This window comes from Martes martes (genome assembly GCF_963455335.1).
Source record: "Martes martes genome assembly, chromosome: 1".
NCBI lineage: Eukaryota > Metazoa > Chordata > Mammalia > Carnivora > Mustelidae > Martes > Martes martes.
Window position 1 is genome coordinate 214643491 of NC_137888.1, and position 17364 is coordinate 214660854.

The 17364-nt window shown below is 60.0% G+C and overlaps 2 protein-coding genes across 2 annotated transcripts in view; one reads left to right on the plus strand and one right to left on the minus strand.

The window, feature by feature from the left end:
* Positions 1 to 17364, minus strand: part of FSD1 (fibronectin type III and SPRY domain containing 1) — a gene marked incomplete at both ends in the record, with an annotated part of 516986 nt that overhangs the window by 235705 nt on the left and 263917 nt on the right. The gene's annotated exons all lie outside the window — the stretch shown is intronic.
* Positions 3765 to 16519, plus strand: DAPK3 (death associated protein kinase 3). The gene is made up of 9 exons (XM_080803085.1): positions 3765 to 3876; positions 4791 to 4930; positions 9407 to 9767; positions 9925 to 10054; positions 10311 to 10359; positions 11194 to 11220; positions 13180 to 13332; positions 14040 to 14085; positions 14447 to 16519. The coding sequence occupies exons 2-9, from the start codon at positions 4869 to 4871 to the stop codon at positions 14981 to 14983; spliced, it is 1365 nt and encodes a 454-aa protein (XP_080659211.1). The 5' UTR covers positions 3765 to 3876; positions 4791 to 4868; the 3' UTR covers positions 14984 to 16519.

A 17364-nucleotide genomic window follows, 5' to 3' on the forward strand; every position in this document is an offset into this window, starting at 1 on the left:
AGGGAAAACCGCACAAGAAAGCCACCTGCCGGGCAAGTTGTCTTCGCCAACCAGATGGGTTATTCAGAGAAGTTAAAAGTGGCACATATTACCTAGTAGATTTTTATTTTAACCGTAAACATTTAATCCTAGACCTCATGTAGGACGAAACCTTTGTACTCAGTCCGTCTTTGTCTTCCTTGGATAAATGACCACCCGAACGCGTGGCTTGAACAGTGACGCGCTGCGGTGGGAGGGGTTTGGGAAATTTGTGGGGGGACTTCGGGTGTTCACTGGCTTAAGGAACCCTGCATTTAGGCAGGAGCCTGGGTGATGGGTGTCCCAGAGGCACTGGACAGCTCCGCCCACCTGCAGGTTGACCTCTGCAAAGTCTCCCATCCCCCACGTCTTTCATGTTGGCAAATGTTCTTACTTCAAAACCTGGCGTTGCTTGACATGTACACACATTTTTTGCACTTAGAAGCACTTCCGGCTATATTTGCAGAAGAGTCGCGAAGATGTTACAAAGGTATGGTAAGTGACAGTTCACTTGGTTTTCCGCACTAAAGCCCTCACGGTTTCAGGGGGTCAGTCCAGGGATGCCACGTTGCATTTAGTTTTGTGCGTTTTTAAAGTCTAGTAATTTTGTTAAAAGTGTACATTGAGAAGATGAAGACGGAACTATTCTAAGTTTTCAATTCTGAATTCATACGTCATTTGGGGAATTTGGCTTATCACAGCATCTCTGTGCATTTTCATTGGTAAAATTCAAAAGGCTACCATCGGTCAGGGCTGTCCTGACGTCAGTTTGTGCATACCCCTGGCAGCGGTGTGTTAAAAGTACCCGTGTGTGTGTCACTCTCCACACATAATTTGTTTACTTTGACCGATTGTGTTAGCCTCGTCTCTCTAGGCCAATTCTCAACTTTTTTAGTCTCTGGACACCTGTACATTCTTAATCATCAAGGACCCCAGAAAGACCCTTTTTGTTTAAATGGGTTTTATCTACTGATAACTTGCCGTGTTTAGAAAGTAAAATTGAGAGATTTAAAAATGTTTTAATGGTAAACCCATTATGTGTTAACATTTTTTTAAAGATTTTTAAAATTTACTTGGCAGTACAAGCAAGGGGAGTGGCAGGCAGAGGGAGAGGGAGAATCAGGCTCCCCACAGAGCGGGAGGAGCCCAATGTGGGACTCAGGACCCTGAGGTCATGACCTGAGCTGGAGGCTGGCACTTAACCGACTGAGCCACCCAGGTGCCCTATGCGTTAACATCTTTATAAAGAAAAGTGCAACAAAAATTAGTAGTAGGCTACCTTTTTGATCTCCGAAATGTCAGTCTTAATCTGAGACAGCCAGATTCACGTACCCGCTGTGCTATTTATGGTGATAATGTGGTTTTGGTTGGATTCTATGGAGACAAGCCAGCTTCATTCATTCCTGTGTGTGGAAAAGAGAAGCGCTTTAAAAATTACCGGGTAATTGTGGCTTTTTTTTTTCCTTAAGATTTTAATTATTTGACAGAGATCACAAGTAGGCAGAGAGGCAGGCAGAGAGAGAGGAGGAAGCAGGCTTCCCACTGAGCAGAGAGCCCTATGCGGGGCTCGATCGCAGGGCCCTGGGATCACGACCCGAGCTGAAGGCAGAGGCTTTAAGCCACTGAGCCACCCAGGCACCCCTAATTGTGGCTATTTGATAGAACGCCAAAACTTGACAAGTAATTTTTTTAAAGAATAATTATAAGGTGGGATCTGAGACCATATTAATGAACTTTTTCTTACTATTAAACTCCCTTGGCTCCTCTCGCACTTTGAAGGTGTCCTTTTTGTAACCTGCATTGGTCCCTTGGAAATACTAGTAGATCAAGTTTGGTGCTCTTTCAGATGGTGACATATCTCATTAAACATCGAAAACTCCCATTTGTTAACAATTTCAACAAGGAAGTGAAGTATCAGGAAACTCAAGTTTGGATTTTTTTTTTCCCTTAAAAGCTAAAATTTACCGGGACGCCTGGGTGGCTCAGTTGGTTAGGCAGCTGCCTTCGGCTCAGGTCATGATCTCAGTGTCCTGGGATCGAGTCCCACATCGGGCTCCTTGCTCAGCGGGGAGCCTGCTTCTCCCTCTGCCTCTGCCTACCACTCTGTCTGCCTGTGCTCGCTCGCTCGCTCTCTCTAACAAATAAATAAATTTAAAAAAAAAAAGCTAAAATTTACCATTGGCAACAAATCCTGTCAGTTGTTTCCCTTGAAGTGACAGATTGGATTTGTTTCTGAGAAAATGCCATATACCCAAGTCTAATGTTAGTCAGTTTTTCTCCCCCCAAGAGAAATGACTTTCCAACTCACTAAGTGTGGGCTATGCACAAGTGACTTTTTCCAAAAAATGCCATATGGGAGGGGGAGGGGAAAAAAAGTATTCTGGAGAAACCTGACAGCAGATACTACCTGGAACCAGGTGACCAAGGTCAGTGTGAACAGCAATGTCATGTTCATAGTCTGGACCTGTGATATGATGTCTTGAGAAGGGTTTTGGCCTTCCTCCCTAAAACCCATCACCCCAGTCTATGGGGGAAAAAAAGAGACAACCAGTTGAGAGACATTATACAAAATACTTGACCAGTCCTCCTTGACATTGTCAAAGTCATCAAAAAAGGAAAGTCTGCGAAACAACCAAGAGGACCATAAGGACTAAATATATGGGATTCTGGATGGAATTGTGGGGCAGGAAAAGGATGTTGGGGAGAACAAATCTGAATGAAGAATGGACTTGGTTGTGCTAGTGCATTACTGTGGGTTCGTTCGTTGTGACAAGTTTTCCATACTGACGTCAGACGGGATGATGCCATCCAATGTAAGATGGACTTCATTACCAGTGCAACGGCTGCTGGAGGAGGTCCCTGAAGCCAGAACGGAGGAAGGCGCTCTCCAGGCTGAAGGGACAGCTCGTGCAAACACCCGGGTGGGGGTGCAGTGTTTGAAGTCAGAAGGCAGGCAGGTGAGCTCGGAGCGGCGAGAGGTCAGGGTAGGTGGCGAAAGTCAAGCCTTGGGGTCTGCTGTCCGATGGCATCTGCAGTGGTTCAGCACTGGCTTTGGGCTCGTGGCTTCCTGGGAAAGAACCTCAGCTCCGCCATTTACTGGCTGTGTGACTTCGGGTGGGCTGCTTAACCTCTCTGGGTCTCAGCGTCCCCATCTGCAGAAGCGGGGGAGTGCGACGGCGGGCTGGTCCATACTGACCAGCCGTTTGAGCCGGAGTCTCGAGACTGTGACAGAGTCGGAAGAATCAAGCCCGCATGGCAACGCCTGACCCCACCTGCATTTTTACTGATGCACTGGGAATGGGGTAACATTTTAGAGGGGGAAACTGCAGTTCAGGGACTAAATCGGTCCCGGGTCCACCGCAGGGAGCGGCCGTACCTCGCGCTCAGGGAGGGCAGGAAGAGGGACGCTGCAGTTCGGCACCGCGGCCCGAGGCCGCAGGACCCCGGCCGGCGGAGAGCCGCGGCGCCGTCCAGGGGCCGGAAGTCGGTCTTCCGACTTCCTAAGTGTCGTCTTAAGTGACGTCCGTTCCAGCCAATCGCCGGCATGAAGGCGAGCCTGCCGGCCAGTGGCGACACGTCATCCGGATTCGGAGGCCCGGACGCCAGCGGGCTGGGCCTGGAGCAGGCCGGGGGCGGGGCGTCGCGAGTGGCAAGGGCGCAGGCCAATGGGCGGCGGGACCCGCCTTCTGGGGGCGGGCCCTTGCTCACGCGGTGACGTCGACGCAGGTCGGCGCGTCCCGGCGGCTGAGGCGGCGGGGCTGGAGAGGGCGGCGGTGGCCAGCGCGGCAGAGGGCCGGCGGGGGCGCGGGGCCGCGGCCGGTGCGAAGCGGGCTGGACCGTTGGCCCACGGCGGGCGGGGTAGGCAGAGACGGCGATTCGGGGGTGCGGGGGGACGCTCGGAGACCCCTGGGACGAGCCGTCAGGAGAAGGGGCTGGGTTGGGGCTTGCGAGGGGCGTGGCGGCCTTGGGGACGCTCGAACCCGGACTCTGGGCCTTGGGGGGACCCTGGAGGGGCCTGTTGGGGGCGGCATCGGGGTGCACCCTGGAGCTTGTCCGAAGTCGGGGAGAGGGCAACGGAGGAGACTCTGAGATGAGGCCCTTTGCGGGTGGGGGAGACGGGGTGCGGGCCTCTGCAGGGGTGCCATCGAGGAGCGGGGAAGCGGTTAGTGTTGCCGGACGGCGGAGGTCAGGGGGAGGCGGCCGTGGGTAGGGGGCTGGCCGGAGCTTGGAAGCCATTGTTCAGCTCCCGAGGAATTCAGCGCAGCCCTGAGGAAGTTGTTGAGAGATCTGCGGAGGTCGGGGGCTTGCGGGGGGGGGAATGGGTGAGGCCAGGAGGCGTTGAGGTCGCCGGTGGGCAGGGAGGGGGGTGTGGATGCAACAACTTAGCAAGTTGGACAGGCGTGAGGGAGCTCCGGGGTTTGGGGGTGTGCAGAGCGGGGGGGAGGGGGGAACTTGCAGGAATGTGGGTGGGGGGCTTTGGATGAGCAGGTCGGGAGAGGCAGAGAAGGGCTCCGGCAGTGTGTGGGGAGTCAGAGGTGTGGGCCCCGGGGAGTTTCGGGGCCAAGCCCGCACACTGGGGCTGGCAGCGACCTTTGGGGTGGTGTGATTTCCAGGGGAGATAACAGGAACGAACCCGGCCCGCCGCATGCGTGAGCCCTTTATGAGGAGCTGGAACTTCGTCTGGGGGCAGGGTGGGGGTGGGGAGGTCACGCCATGCAGCTAAGAGTAGTAGCTGACGTCTCACTTCTTCCCTATTTCCCTTTCTCCTCCAGGGTCACAGTGAGGGGACTCCTTGAGGTCCCGTCTCCAGCCTCGAGTGAGGGAAGGCCTCAGAAGGCAGATCGCCCACCATGTCCACGTTCAGGCAGGAAGACGTGGAGGACTATTATGAGATGGGGGAGGAGCTGGGCAGGTGAGCGGGACTGGCCGCTGGGGCTCTGGGGGTGGGAGAGGGGCACTGTGGGGTTTCCGGAGAGTATCCCCCCCTGTCCTTCATCCTCCTCTCCGGGAGGGAAGGAGTCAGTGGCTTATGCGGCCCAAGGAGTGTAGGCATTGCGGTCAGGTGGCTCTGTCCCCTCATTGTGGCTCTGACCTTCTCCGCTCGTTTCCTTTGGGGAAGAGTCGAATTGAGCGCTCGGAGCACCTGCCAGAGTCCCTGCCCTGTGGCGTGAGCGCAGTGGTGGTGGCAGTGTCTGTTGGTCTGTCCTTCCGTTTAATCCTCTCTCGGGGGGAGGTGATGGATTTTTGCGCACGTTTGCTGGAGAAACCTCCTGTCCGGGCCCACGTCCCTGCCAACAGTTTAGCATTCTTGTGGGAAAGAGCGGAGGTTTCCCGTTCCAGCCCAGCAGCTGATTTCCTGTCTGGCGGGGCCTTGGAGTGTCCCCCCAGAACACGCGGCTCAGATTAGCCGGGCGCCATCCTTCCCCTCCCGCCCCCCAGCCTCAGACCTTATTTGGTTGAGTTCGCTGCTACCAGCCCCATGATGTCACCAAAAGGGAATGTAAGTAACTGAGTCGTGCCTCACGCCTGGGCTGAGAAAGTGTTTCAGGCTCATTTGGGATTCTGAAGTCCCTCCTTCAGGAATTTCCTTAATAGAGTGGTAGAGAATGTACCCCCCCTCCTCCCCAACCTCCCTCCCCCAGCCTCACGTTTTATTGGTGGAAATGCGTTAGGTCCTCCCGCTGAGGGTGGCTTGGCCAGAGTCAGCCGAGTGTCCCCTGTATGTTCTTCATCCCCCATCCCACTGTTAGGAATTGATTCTGCAGGAATGTGTACACGGGCAGACGCGGTGACCTGAGAGCGGGAGTGCTGTAATCACTAAGGATTTTACGGGAAGCCTCGTCTGTGGTCCTCCCGGCCCCAGTGCCTCTCTGGAGTATCACGCAGTCATCCCAACGAGCCAGGCAGCACCCAGTATAGTGTTCGCCGCCTCGGAAGTAGCTGGGTCTGTTTTAGTAATTAATATGTTTAATTTAACCCAGTAGATTGGACAGTTACCATCTTGCTTGTAATCGTAACAAAAATCACAGTTGGAAAATTTTACCACCTTTTCTGGATAGGAAGCCTCTTTAACCTGGCCGTGATACACATGCCCAGCACATCTCGGTTCGGACTGGCGTGCGGGCCGCTGCGTGGCCGGTGGCCGTCATCTCGGACGGCACGGCTCCATCCGACGACCCTCAGCGCGCTGGGAGATCTGAGGACAGTGCGTGCCGGGCTGCAGTTTGTATGAGTTAGAGATGTCATTCGGACGTCCCGACTTCTGTCTTTCTGTAACTTCCGTTCACCTGCGAAGGGACCTGCGAGGCAGGTGCGCTGGCCCGCCCTGTTTTATGGAGAAGCAGAGCCCGAGAGGAGGGAAGCCCTGCCCCACGGCCGCGTGGGATTCCGGCCTTGACACCAGGCCCTGCTGGCTGCGAAGCCGGGTGTGCTGGGACCCAGAGAGGCAGGATTCTTTCTTCCTGGTTCAGCTTCACACCAGTGGTCTCGGGAAATGTCAGTCTGTGGGTCGACAAGGGTGGGCTTCGCTCTGGCTTCTGCTTCACGGAGTGGCGTGTGCCTCTGTGTGGACTTGGGCTGCCGCAGCTGAGTACCGGGGGTGGGGGGTGGGGGGTGGGGGGTGGGAGGCGGCTTTGAACAGCACAGGGTCTTGGTCTCCCCGGCCTAGAGGCGGGAGGTCCGAGCTCCAGGTGTCGGCGGGGCTGACTTCTCCTGAGGTGCCTGTCCTTGGTGTGCAGATGATGACCGTCTTCTCCCCGTGGCCTCACAAGGCTGTCTGTCTGTGTCTGTGTGTCCTACTCTCCTCTTCTAAGGACACGGGTCAGATTGGATTCGGCCCACGCCTGTGAGCTCATTTGGACTGAATCACCTCTTGAAGGCCCTGTCTCCGGGTAGTCCCGCTCTGAGGAGCTGGGGTTTGACTTCGGCATGGATTTGGGGGGGACCCAGTTCGGCCTGTAATGGCATCTTTTCGCCTGTTCATGTGAGCCCTGCCTGACTCCTTTTCGTCTGTTAGTTCAGCTTGGAATCAAGCAGGGAAAACCAGTCCTTACGTTTGAAAATGAGGCCCCACGTCCAGCACTTAGCCCAGCGCCGTTGGCACGAGGTGAACGTTCGGAATTCGGTGTCATTCCCGTCGGGGATTTGTTGTGGGACTGGACGTGGGCCTGGAAGAAGGAGCTTGGCTGGTGCAGGGGGAAGAGAGGGGAAGGCGTTTCTGGGCGGGGGGAGAGTTCGTGGAGACGTGGAGGGGGCAGGAGTGTAACGTGTTCGGGGGACTGTTGTCGCAGGTTCAGGAGGCGGGAGGCTGGGCCTGACCGGGGACACTGCCGCTCTCGGCGGACCTGTGCGCTTGGCTTTTTGATTAGCGTTTGAGTCTCCTGTCACTGCTGTCCCTGATCACCACAGTTCAGCGGCCTAGAGGGATGTGAATTATGTGAAAGGTCTGGGAGTCCCGAGTCTAAAACAGACCTGTAGGGCTGGTCCCCCAGGGCCCCAGGGAGACCCGGCTCCTGCCTTCCCTGCCCCGCAGCGCCCCTCCCTCCTTCCCCACCAGCAGCGCGGGGTCTGCCCGTCTCTGGGACCCCCACCCTCTGCCTCCCTCTCGTGAGGACCTCGTGAGGATGCTGGGCCCCCCGGGAACCCAGGGTCACCCCCATTTCGGGGCCTGACTTCATCCAGCTACCAGGAGGGAAGGTCTGTGGACAGGTTCTGGGTTCCCCGACGGGCATCTTGGAGGGGACTTCGCTGAGCCCACAGTGTTAGTGATGATTTGTTGCCTCCCACCTGCCCACCTTGAATGTGCCCCGTCTTCTGACCGAGCGTGGGTAAAGCACATCTGCGCGGGCACGTGGGTCCGTCCACTTGGCGCGCAAACCCCGCTGGGTCCCTCTGCCGACCACCTGCCCGTCTGCCCTTCCTCTGTGCCCTCCTCCTCATTTCCCCGAGACGTCACGTCTCTCTTCTCTGGACCCCCGGTGGTACCTTGAGGTCTCTGTCAGGAGCCTGTGCCTTGTCTTACACTTGGTCCCCGTGGAGTCAGCAGACTGCGGCCTGTGGGCAAATCCGGCCCCAGCCCAGTGTGGTCCTGTCTGCCTCTGAACCTTGAATGGCTTTTTATTTTTTTAAAAGGTTGTAAAAACACACAAAAATTATGACAGAAACCACATGGCCCATAAGGCTAAAAATATTTACTGTCTGGCCTTTTTCAGCCAGTTCTTGAGTTACAGTCGGTTAATACAACTAAGTTCCTGGACAGCAGAGTAATTTGGACATCGGACAGCTCCCTAGAGCACAGTAAATAGGATTTCTCTTTAATAACCGGAGTCTTGAGCTCTCGTCCACGTGCTGCACGGTTCACCCATTTACAGCCTGCAAGTCAGTGATCTTGAGTGTGTGTACGGGGTTTTGCTCTTGTCACCCCGAATAATTCCAGAACATCCCATCACCCAAAAGCAGTCCCATCCCATCCCCATTAGCTGTCACCTCCCCTCCCCCAGCCCCCATGAGCCCCTTCCCATCCCTGGAGGAGCCTGGTCTGGGCGTGTCACACGGGTAGACTCACACCCCGTGTGCCCTTCTGTGTCTGGTTCCCTCCCTGCGCGTCAGGGGCGCGGGGTCGGTCCCCGGGGCAGCGCGTGGGGGCCTCGCTCCTGTCTGTGGCTGAGGGACGCTCTCGCACGTGGGGGACACGTTGTATTTGTGGGTCGGTGGCCGTCTGGCCGTTTCCCCCTCGAGGCCGCTGGGGATCGTGCTGACTGAGGATTCTCGCAGAAGCTTCTCTGTGGATTTCTGTTGCCATTTCTCCTGCGCGGATGCTGGAAGGAACTGCAGAGTGCGTGGAAACGGTGTCTGAGCTTCTGTTCCCATGGGCGCGGGCTCTGGCCTGTCAGTTCGAAAACACGTGTGTTCCTCTTCCGTGGCCAATTGCATGAGAAACCCCTTTGAAGTTAGTGGCTTTTAAAATTTTTTCTTAGGTTTTTAAAAATGGTGAAATAGACTATGGAAAACCGAATCAGTGTAGAATTACATCTTATGAAAGGGAAAACCCTTCTGGGCCACCCCACCCCTCGGCCCCCTCCTCTGACGCCGGCGGCAAGTGGGGTGCCCTGCTCTCGGGCCCCCTGCCCACTGCATCCGAGCAGCACCTCCTGTCACCGCTGTCTGTGGGCTGCGTGGGGTCCCACCAGCCCCGGGAGGGACTCGGCTGCCGTCTGTGCACACACGGCCGCTTCCCGGTTCTGGGCCGGGCAGACCTACCAGGGCTACTTTGGACCCACCCAGCAGCTCACCTGCCGCCTGACCTCCCGGGGGTGGGGTGGGTGCTGGGAGGTGCCGTCCCAGAAGCCGCGGCCCCTGCCAAGCCCGGCTCCCCGCTCTGTCCCCGCAGCGGCCAGTTTGCCATCGTGCGGAAGTGCCGGCAGAAGGGCACCGGCAAGGAGTACGCGGCCAAGTTCATCAAGAAGCGCCGCCTGTCGTCCAGCCGGCGGGGGGTCAGCCGGGAGGAGATCGAGCGGGAGGTGAACATCCTGCGGGAGATCCGGCACCCCAACATCATCACGCTGCACGACATCTTCGAGAACAAGACAGACGTGGTGCTCATCCTGGAGCTGGTCTCGGGCGGGGAGCTCTTCGACTTCCTGGCCGAGAAGGAGTCTCTGACGGAGGACGAGGCCACGCAGTTCCTCAAGCAGATCCTGGACGGCGTCCACTACCTGCACTCCAAGCGCATCGCCCACTTCGACCTCAAGGTGGGCGGGCCCTGGCGGGGCGGAGGGTCCGGGGAGCCGGTCTGGCCCTTACAGCGCCGAGCGCGGCCTGGCGGCCGGTGGGGAGTCCCGGGGGCGATCCGGGGCTGTCCCGGGGACGCTGGGCCGGCAGAGCCACCGAGTCCCGCTTCGCCCGCAGCCGGAAAACATCATGCTGCTGGACAAGAACGTGCCCAACCCGCGGATCAAGCTCATCGACTTCGGCATCGCCCACAAGATCGAGGCGGGGAATGAGTTCAAGAACATCTTCGGCACCCCCGAGTTCGTGGGTGCGGCTCTGCGTGGCGCCTCGGGTGGGGTTTGTGGGGCGTTTGAGGATCCCAGGCCCCTGGGCGTCCGGCCCACGCGTCCCGGTGTCCTCTCCCAAGTCTTGGTGTCCTGCAGGTGGCGGCCAGGCCTTCCTGCCCTAGAGCCACCCTGCCCCTCCCCCCAGGCAGGCTGTGCCGCTCCCCGTGACCGTGTCCCCCGCGCTGCCTCCCACGTACCAGCGTCTGACCCTGCCCCTCCGTCTCCCTGTCCCTGTAGCTCCGGAGATTGTCAACTATGAGCCCCTGGGTCTGGAGGCAGACATGTGGTGAGTGGCGGGGGGCGGTGGGGCCAGGCTGCCTGGCATGTAGCCCGGTTACTCCTTAGGGAGTCCCCTGGCCGTTGTGGGAGCTGCCAGGACGCAGCCGCGCGCTGGGATGTGGTCCATCCGCCTGGTTGGGTGCTGTTGGGTGTGGGCAGGACCCATCATTGCCTTAGAACAGGGACCCGCCAGCCAGAGCAGCTTCGTGAGCTCGGAGTGGCTTTCTGGTTTCCAGGTGGCTGTGTGTGTTTTAAAGATTTTATTTATTATTTGATAGAGAGAGAGGGAGGGAGGGAGGGAGAGCACGAGCAGGGGGAGTGGCAGAGGGGGAAGCAGACTCCCGGCTGAGCAGGGAGCCCGATGCAGGGCTCCATCCCAGGACCCTGGGATCACAACCTGACGAAGGCAGACGTTTAGCTGAGTCCCCCAGGTGCCCCTTTTAAGGTGTTGTTAACACAGACAAGTAACAGAGACTGGGACGCACAAAGCAAGAAAGAGTCGCCTTCTCACTCTTTGTAGGAAGGGTTTGTCAGCCTCCCTTTGAGCGCAGCGGGCATCAGAGCCCCGCAGCGGCCCCAGCCCCACCCCTGTCGGGTTGGAGCCTCGATAGGTGGGTGTGGCCTGACCAGTGCGAGTGCCCCATCCCGAGACCCCCCCCGGAGCCGAGGCAGGGAGGCCCTTAGTGGACACCGTGCAGACCCTGGAAGGAGAGTAGGCCATGGCCTCTGGGTTCCCCACCCGGGCTCCAGAGCCCCGGCCAGTTAGAGATTCTGGGAATTGATGTGCTCCCCACCCCCACACCGTGGAGCTGACCGTTCTTTTTTTGTGTGTCCCCTCCAGGAGCATCGGCGTCATCACTTACATCCTGTGAGTGCCTGGTTGGTGTTTCCTGTGTGTGCTGGGGCCCTGCTGGGTCAGGAAGTCTTCTGGGCAGGGACAGGGACCAGGAGCTCTGACCCTCCGCAGTGCTCAGTGAACTTGGTGGCTGTGTGGGTAGGAGGATGGGTGGGAGGACGGGTGGGAGGACGGGTGGGAGGATGGATGAATTCATGGAGGAGGGAAAGGTGGTTTCTGTCTCGGGCTCCTGGAGAGCCCCGCCCTGTGTGGTGGGGGTTTCTCTGGCCTCATTCCCTGGGGCGCCGTGGTTGGACTGTTCCTCACCCTGATCCTGGCGTCAGGCCCCCACTGCTTTTTTTTTTTTTCTTTAAGATTTATTTATTTATTTGACAGAGATCACAAGTAGGCAGAGAGGCAGGCAGAGAGAGAGAGAGAGAGAGAGGGAAGCAGGCTCCCCGCGAAGCAGAGAGCCCGATGCGGGGCTCGATTTCAGGACCCTGAGATCATGACCTGAGCCGAAAGCAGAGGCTTTAACCCACTGAGCCACCCAGGCACCCCGCCCCACTGCTTTTTCTTTCCTTGTCAAGGTCAGGTGGCCTGGCGATGCACCCTGAAGGTTTCGTGAGCTGGGTTTTTAAATAGTTTCTGGTTGGTTTTTGTTTTTAAAGATCGGAGTTAAGTTTAGACTTAGGGAGGAGCTGCAAAGACCGTGCCGCATTTCCATGTCCCTCACCAGCTTCCCCCGACCCCCGACGTTCGCACCTTAGCGCTTGTCAACACCAAGAGATGCGCCTAGGCCACCACCAGCAGGCAGAACCCGGAGTTGTCCCGCTCTTGTCTCTTCGTGGTCCCGGGCCCCACGCAGGACCGAGGCGCACATCTTCGCTCGGTTCTGGTGCCGTCTGCCTGGAGGGGGCTCAGGGCTTGTCCCGCTTCGGCTGCCAGCCACAGGCCGGGTTGTCCGCGCAGAGGCCCCCGTGACCCCCCTCGGCCTGGAGAGCCTGCCGGAGTGGCTCTCAGAACTCAGAACCGCTTACTGGTACCAGTCGGTTACGAAGGCCGTAGATAGGGTCAGACGGCCTGATGAGGAGGCACGTAGGGCGAGGTCTAGGGGGGCTCCGAGCGCAGCAGCTTCTGTCTCTGTGGACCTGGGGGTGCACTCTCTTCTCCACACATGGAGGCGTTCCCCGCCTGGAAACTCAGAGCCCTTTCGTTGAGGGATGTTACGGAGGTTCTGTGGTGTGGGCCCAAGTGATTGAATTGTGGGTGATGAGCTCCGTCTCCAGCCCCTCTGCCTGCCCCAGAGGTCAGGCGTGGGGCGGGCGGATCCACCCTGCTAGCCCCGGGGCTCCTTCCCGCCACCAGCCCCAGCCTGGGTCATCTAGTGCCCTTCCAAAAGGTAGAAAGGGGCTCGTGATGGACGGTGAAGGGCTCTTTGCACCTTAGCACGGTGCTAAGAAACCGAGGCTAGAGACCAGATACCCTCACAGACGCTCCGGTTTTCTGAGTTTTTAGCGTTTAAGAAAGTATGAGGCCTGTGGGAGCTCCGTGTCCGAGGACGGGGGTGAGAACCAGAAGTGTATTCCCCACTGTGTGTCACGGCCCTGCCAGCAGGCACAGCAGCTCCGGATGGCACACGATGTCCTTGTGTCCTGCTGGGGACGTGCACCCTGCCTGGGGGCTGGCGAGCTGTCAGCCAGGACACCCTCCCGGGAAGTTGCCGGCTTTCCCTCTGGAATCGCTAAACATTTGGGCCAGATGCTTCCAGCTTCGTTAGAGACTTTGGCCCCCTCTTCTGTGCCCATCAGTGGCTGGATGTGACATCCTCGTGCTTTCTGGTGGGAGGCTGGGGGCTGATTCGGGCAGGTTCCGGGGGGATGTGGGTGCGTCGGGGAGCCCCGGGCCCAGCATCCGCTTGCCTCTGCGTCTGGCCCCCGAGGTGGCAGGGAGCGAGTGCTGGGGATGCTGAGCCCCGTGTCCGCCTTCCAGGCTGAGCGGCGCCTCCCCGTTCCTGGGTGAGACGAAGCAGGAGACCCTGACCAACATCTCGGCCGTGAACTACGACTTCGACGAGGAATACTTCAGCAACACCAGCGAGTTGGCCAAGGACTTCATCCGCCGGCTGCTCGTCAAAGACCCCAAGTAGGAAAGCCAGGCGGGGGAGGAGGGGCAGGGAGCTGGCAGGGAAGGCCACCCGGTACCCCGAGAGCACATCCCTCCGTGCTGTCCCCTCTGCGTAACTGGGAACTGGGGACGGCCGTACGGCTGGCCGGGCTCCCACCGTGTCTTTCAGAGCTGTTCGTTCCTTGCTGACGTTTAAGATCGTTTTCTTGTGACATTCCGGATTCCTGGGTACTTCTCCCAGGGAAATCTAAAACACGGGGTGTCACGGAGCTCTTGTTCACGGTGAGGGGCTCGCGCTGCTCCCCTGGCACGGGCGCTCATTCCTGGCACCTGCCTGGTCCCTCCTGTGGGCGCCTGAGTTGGCGAGACCCAGCGTTCGGTCTCGCCGCCGTCCACAAAACCCCTCAGAAAACACCGGAGACCCCAGGGCCTGCGCCCCCGCTGGCCCCTTCACGGGCTCCTTGCTGGCTGAGCGGAGCAGACGCTCTGGAGGGCACAGGCACAGGTCGTTTCAAGGGCATTTTGGGGACATGCCCCCAGGCTGGAGGGGAGTCCCGGGAGGGTCCGTGTGTAGGGAGTCGCCTGAGGTGGGGATGGAAAACAGCGATGCGGAGGAGAGCCTGGAAAACCCCTTCCCTGTTCCCGTCTCCCCATCAGCCTCGTGGGAGGCTGGGCACATGGCCTGCGTGGCACTAACCAGGGCACGGGGCGGGGGGCTCTTCCAGGAGAAGAATGACCATCGCCCAGAGCCTGGAGCATTCCTGGATCAAGGTGAGGGGGCTGGGGCAGCTCCCACTCAAGGACAGTGTGTGTGACAATCCTGGGAGGGTCCCCAGGGGGCGTGGCCTGGGTGGTAGCAGGTGTGCACTGTGTGCCGAGGTGGTATTGGAGCCCTCCCCCCTAGGATGCCCGGGCTGGCTCTTTATCCCCTCTGCACACAGCTGGGCTCCCTCCCACAGAAACTTCCAGAATGGGTGACTTCTCAGCCAGGAGCGGCACCTCCTGTAAAGGGCCAGAGGGTCTGCCTCTGGCGTGACCGCTGAGCTCTGCCGTCCTAGCGGGAGGCTGGGGGACCCTCGGAGGCCGCCCGGCCCGGAGGCCCTGCTCCAGGCGCCCGTGTCTCTCCCCGCAGGCGATCCGGCGGCGGAACGTGCGGCGCGAGGACAGCGGCCGGAAGCCCGAGCGGCGGCGCCTGAAGACGGCTCGGCTCAAGGAGTACACCATCAAGTCGCACTCCAGCATGCCCCCCAACAACACCTACGTCAACTTCGAGCGCTTCTCCAAGGTGCTGGAGGAGGTGGCGGCGGCCGAGGAGGGCCTGCGGGGGCTGGAGCACAGCCGGCGCCTCTGCCACGAGGACATCGAGGCGCTGACGGCCATCTACGAGGAGAAGGAGGCCTGGTACCGGGAGGAGAACGAGAGCATCGGCCAGGACCTGCGGCGGCTGCGGCAGGAGCTGCACAAGACCGAGGCGCTACAGCGGCAGGCCCAGGAGGAGGCCAAGGGCGCCCTGCTGGGGGCCAGCGGGCTCAAGCGCCGCTTCAGCCGCCTCGAGAACCGCTACGAGGCCCTGGCGAAGCAGGTGGCCTCCGAGATGCGCTTCGTGCAGGATCTGGTGCGGGCCATGGAGCAGGAGAAGCTGCAGGGCGTGGAGTGCAGCCTCCGCTAGGGGGGCAGGGCGGGGCGGGGGGCCTTGGGGGGTGGGGGGGAGAGTTGGCGGCACTGGGCTGGGATGCGGTCCGGGGGGTCGGGAACCCGAGGCCGCTCGGCTCCTCTGTCCTGGGGCTTCTGGGGCAGCGTCACCTGGGGAACTCTGGGCTCTGCGAGCACTTGGCTGGCGGGGGGCATCCTCCGTGGGCCCGGCCTATGCCGGGCGCTTTGCCGAGGGCCTGGGGCTTGGAGTCGGAGGGGCCTTGCTTGCCTCTGCCGGACACCAGGCGGGAGGCAGGTCCCCCGGGGGCTGTGGGGGTGGCGGTTTCTGGCCCTGCTGTCTCCATTCCCCATCCTCACTGTGCCCCTGGCCCTGAGCTGGCACCAGGGTTCGCGGAGGGGCCGGCCCAGCCCTCCAGGCGTGGGTTTGGAGGGGCCACTGAGGGTGTCTGTGGCCAGGCACCGAGCCCTGGTGCAGAAGCCCGTGGAGCCCCGGGCGCAGGGTGAGGCGCTGCGCAGCCCCACGCTCTTTTCTGAAGCGCCCATGGCCACATGCACGCGGATGATGGGCCCCGCGCCCGTCTGGCCCCCGTCTCACCCTGGTCTCACTCCCCGTTCCAGTGCTGCCTTTTGGACTGTCAGGGCTCGCAGTCGCCTCTGTGGCGTCATCGTCCCCGGGACGCTCTGTGAAAGCTCAGTGTCCCCTGAGTGCCCGGCCAGCCCTGGCTGTCCCCCGCTGCACCGCGGGAGGAGAAAGCCCGGTGGCCCTGGACCCGGGAGGAGTTGAGGAGTTGCAGCCGGCAGTGCTGTCGTCCGCCGCTAGGTGCCGCCCTGGAGCAGGGTCGAGCTCCCAGGGAAGGGCCTGAGTTCAGGCTTCACCACATCGTGCATCTGGGCGGCTGGCGCTCTGCTTGTTCGCCGCCGTGGTCGGGTTAAGCAAGCGACCGGTGCAACCCCTCTAGCCCGAGAGGTGTTCTCCAGACAGGCCGTCCTGGGAGGGACCAGGCAGGGGGACCAGCCGGGACTGGAGGACCCGGCTGTGGGGTCTGGCGGAGCTGTCCTGACTGTGCTTTGGCCTGGCCCCGGGGCTGGGCTGGGAGCCACCGTCCCCGCTCCGGGAGCTCTGCTGTACCCTCCTGCATGTGTCTGCTGCGAGCCGAAGGGAAATAAAGCCCCACTCCCGACACGCGGCTCTTTGTGCGCCCACGGCCGTGGCTGTGTCTGACTGGGTCTGTCCCTCTGCTCCTGCCCCTGTGTTCGTGGGGCAGAAGAGGGCGTCACGGGGGGCTGCAGGCTGCCCTGATCTTGGGGCTCAGCTGCTCTCACTTCCTTGTGAGGAACCAGAAGTTTCCAGGCATCCAGGGTGAAGTCGGAAGGGTTTTTTGCCCCTTTGTGCCGCTTCTGGTGCTGCCAGGCGGCACATGGGCTCCACGGCTGTCTTCGGGCCCCGGCACGGGCCACCCCGTCTGCTCAGAAGGGGCAGGAACGGTGCTCATGTCACCCCTGCCGCCACCAGCCGTCCTTTCATTGTCTCGTTCCATACACCCTGGGCCACATTTCTCCTTGTTTGTCATTTCTTCTTACTTTATTTAAAAAAAAACCAGAGAGCTGACTTCCCGTGACATTTACTCCTTTTACTCTCGTTCTGGTTCATAACGTTAGGTTTTAGCATTTCAGTAGATTTCAGCTCTCTGGTCAGACCTCAGGTCTTCTCCATGTCCCCGGTGGTCCTTTGCAGCTGGTCTGTCCAGCCCAGGACCTGGTCTGCCCCACACATGGCATCTGGCCTTCAGGTCCTTTAGGATGACTGAGCAGCAAGTGTGCCTGGGTCGCGCTGCAGAGAGCAGCGGCCTGGCCATGGGAGGGGGCGCCCAGCTGGGCGCGGTGTGTGGGATCAGCCGGCCTCCAGACCCTGGGGGCCCCCAGGGATGGGTAGACCCGGCCGGTGCTGAGCTGGCCTCGCACGTTCTGGGCACCGTGGCGGGCACTGGGTGGCATTGGCGGGAGGCTCAGACAGTGTCTGTCCTGGTACTGGAGAGGAGGGAGTGCTCGTCCGTCCAGCTGGTCTGAGATTAGGTGGAAGATGAGATTCACTTGGGACCTACACCAACCCTCTCAGTATGCGGGGTCCGCCATGCTGCAGGCCTAGGTCGCCGTCACCTGCTCTGGGTAGCGGCGGGTGTCCTGGCTTTGGAAACAGCTCAGCCCTCCCCCTCCTACCTGGGTTATCCGGGCAGCTCCGCTCAGCCCAGCCGTGGGCTCCTCATTCCAGCATTTGGAGGCATGGGGAGCCACTCGGGGGTCACAGGGCACCTCGTCAGGGCTCTGGCCTGCGCCAGTCCCCGGCAGGTGCTGGTGTCGTTCCGCAGAGCCTGTGGGGCTGATACTGTTACTTGTTCT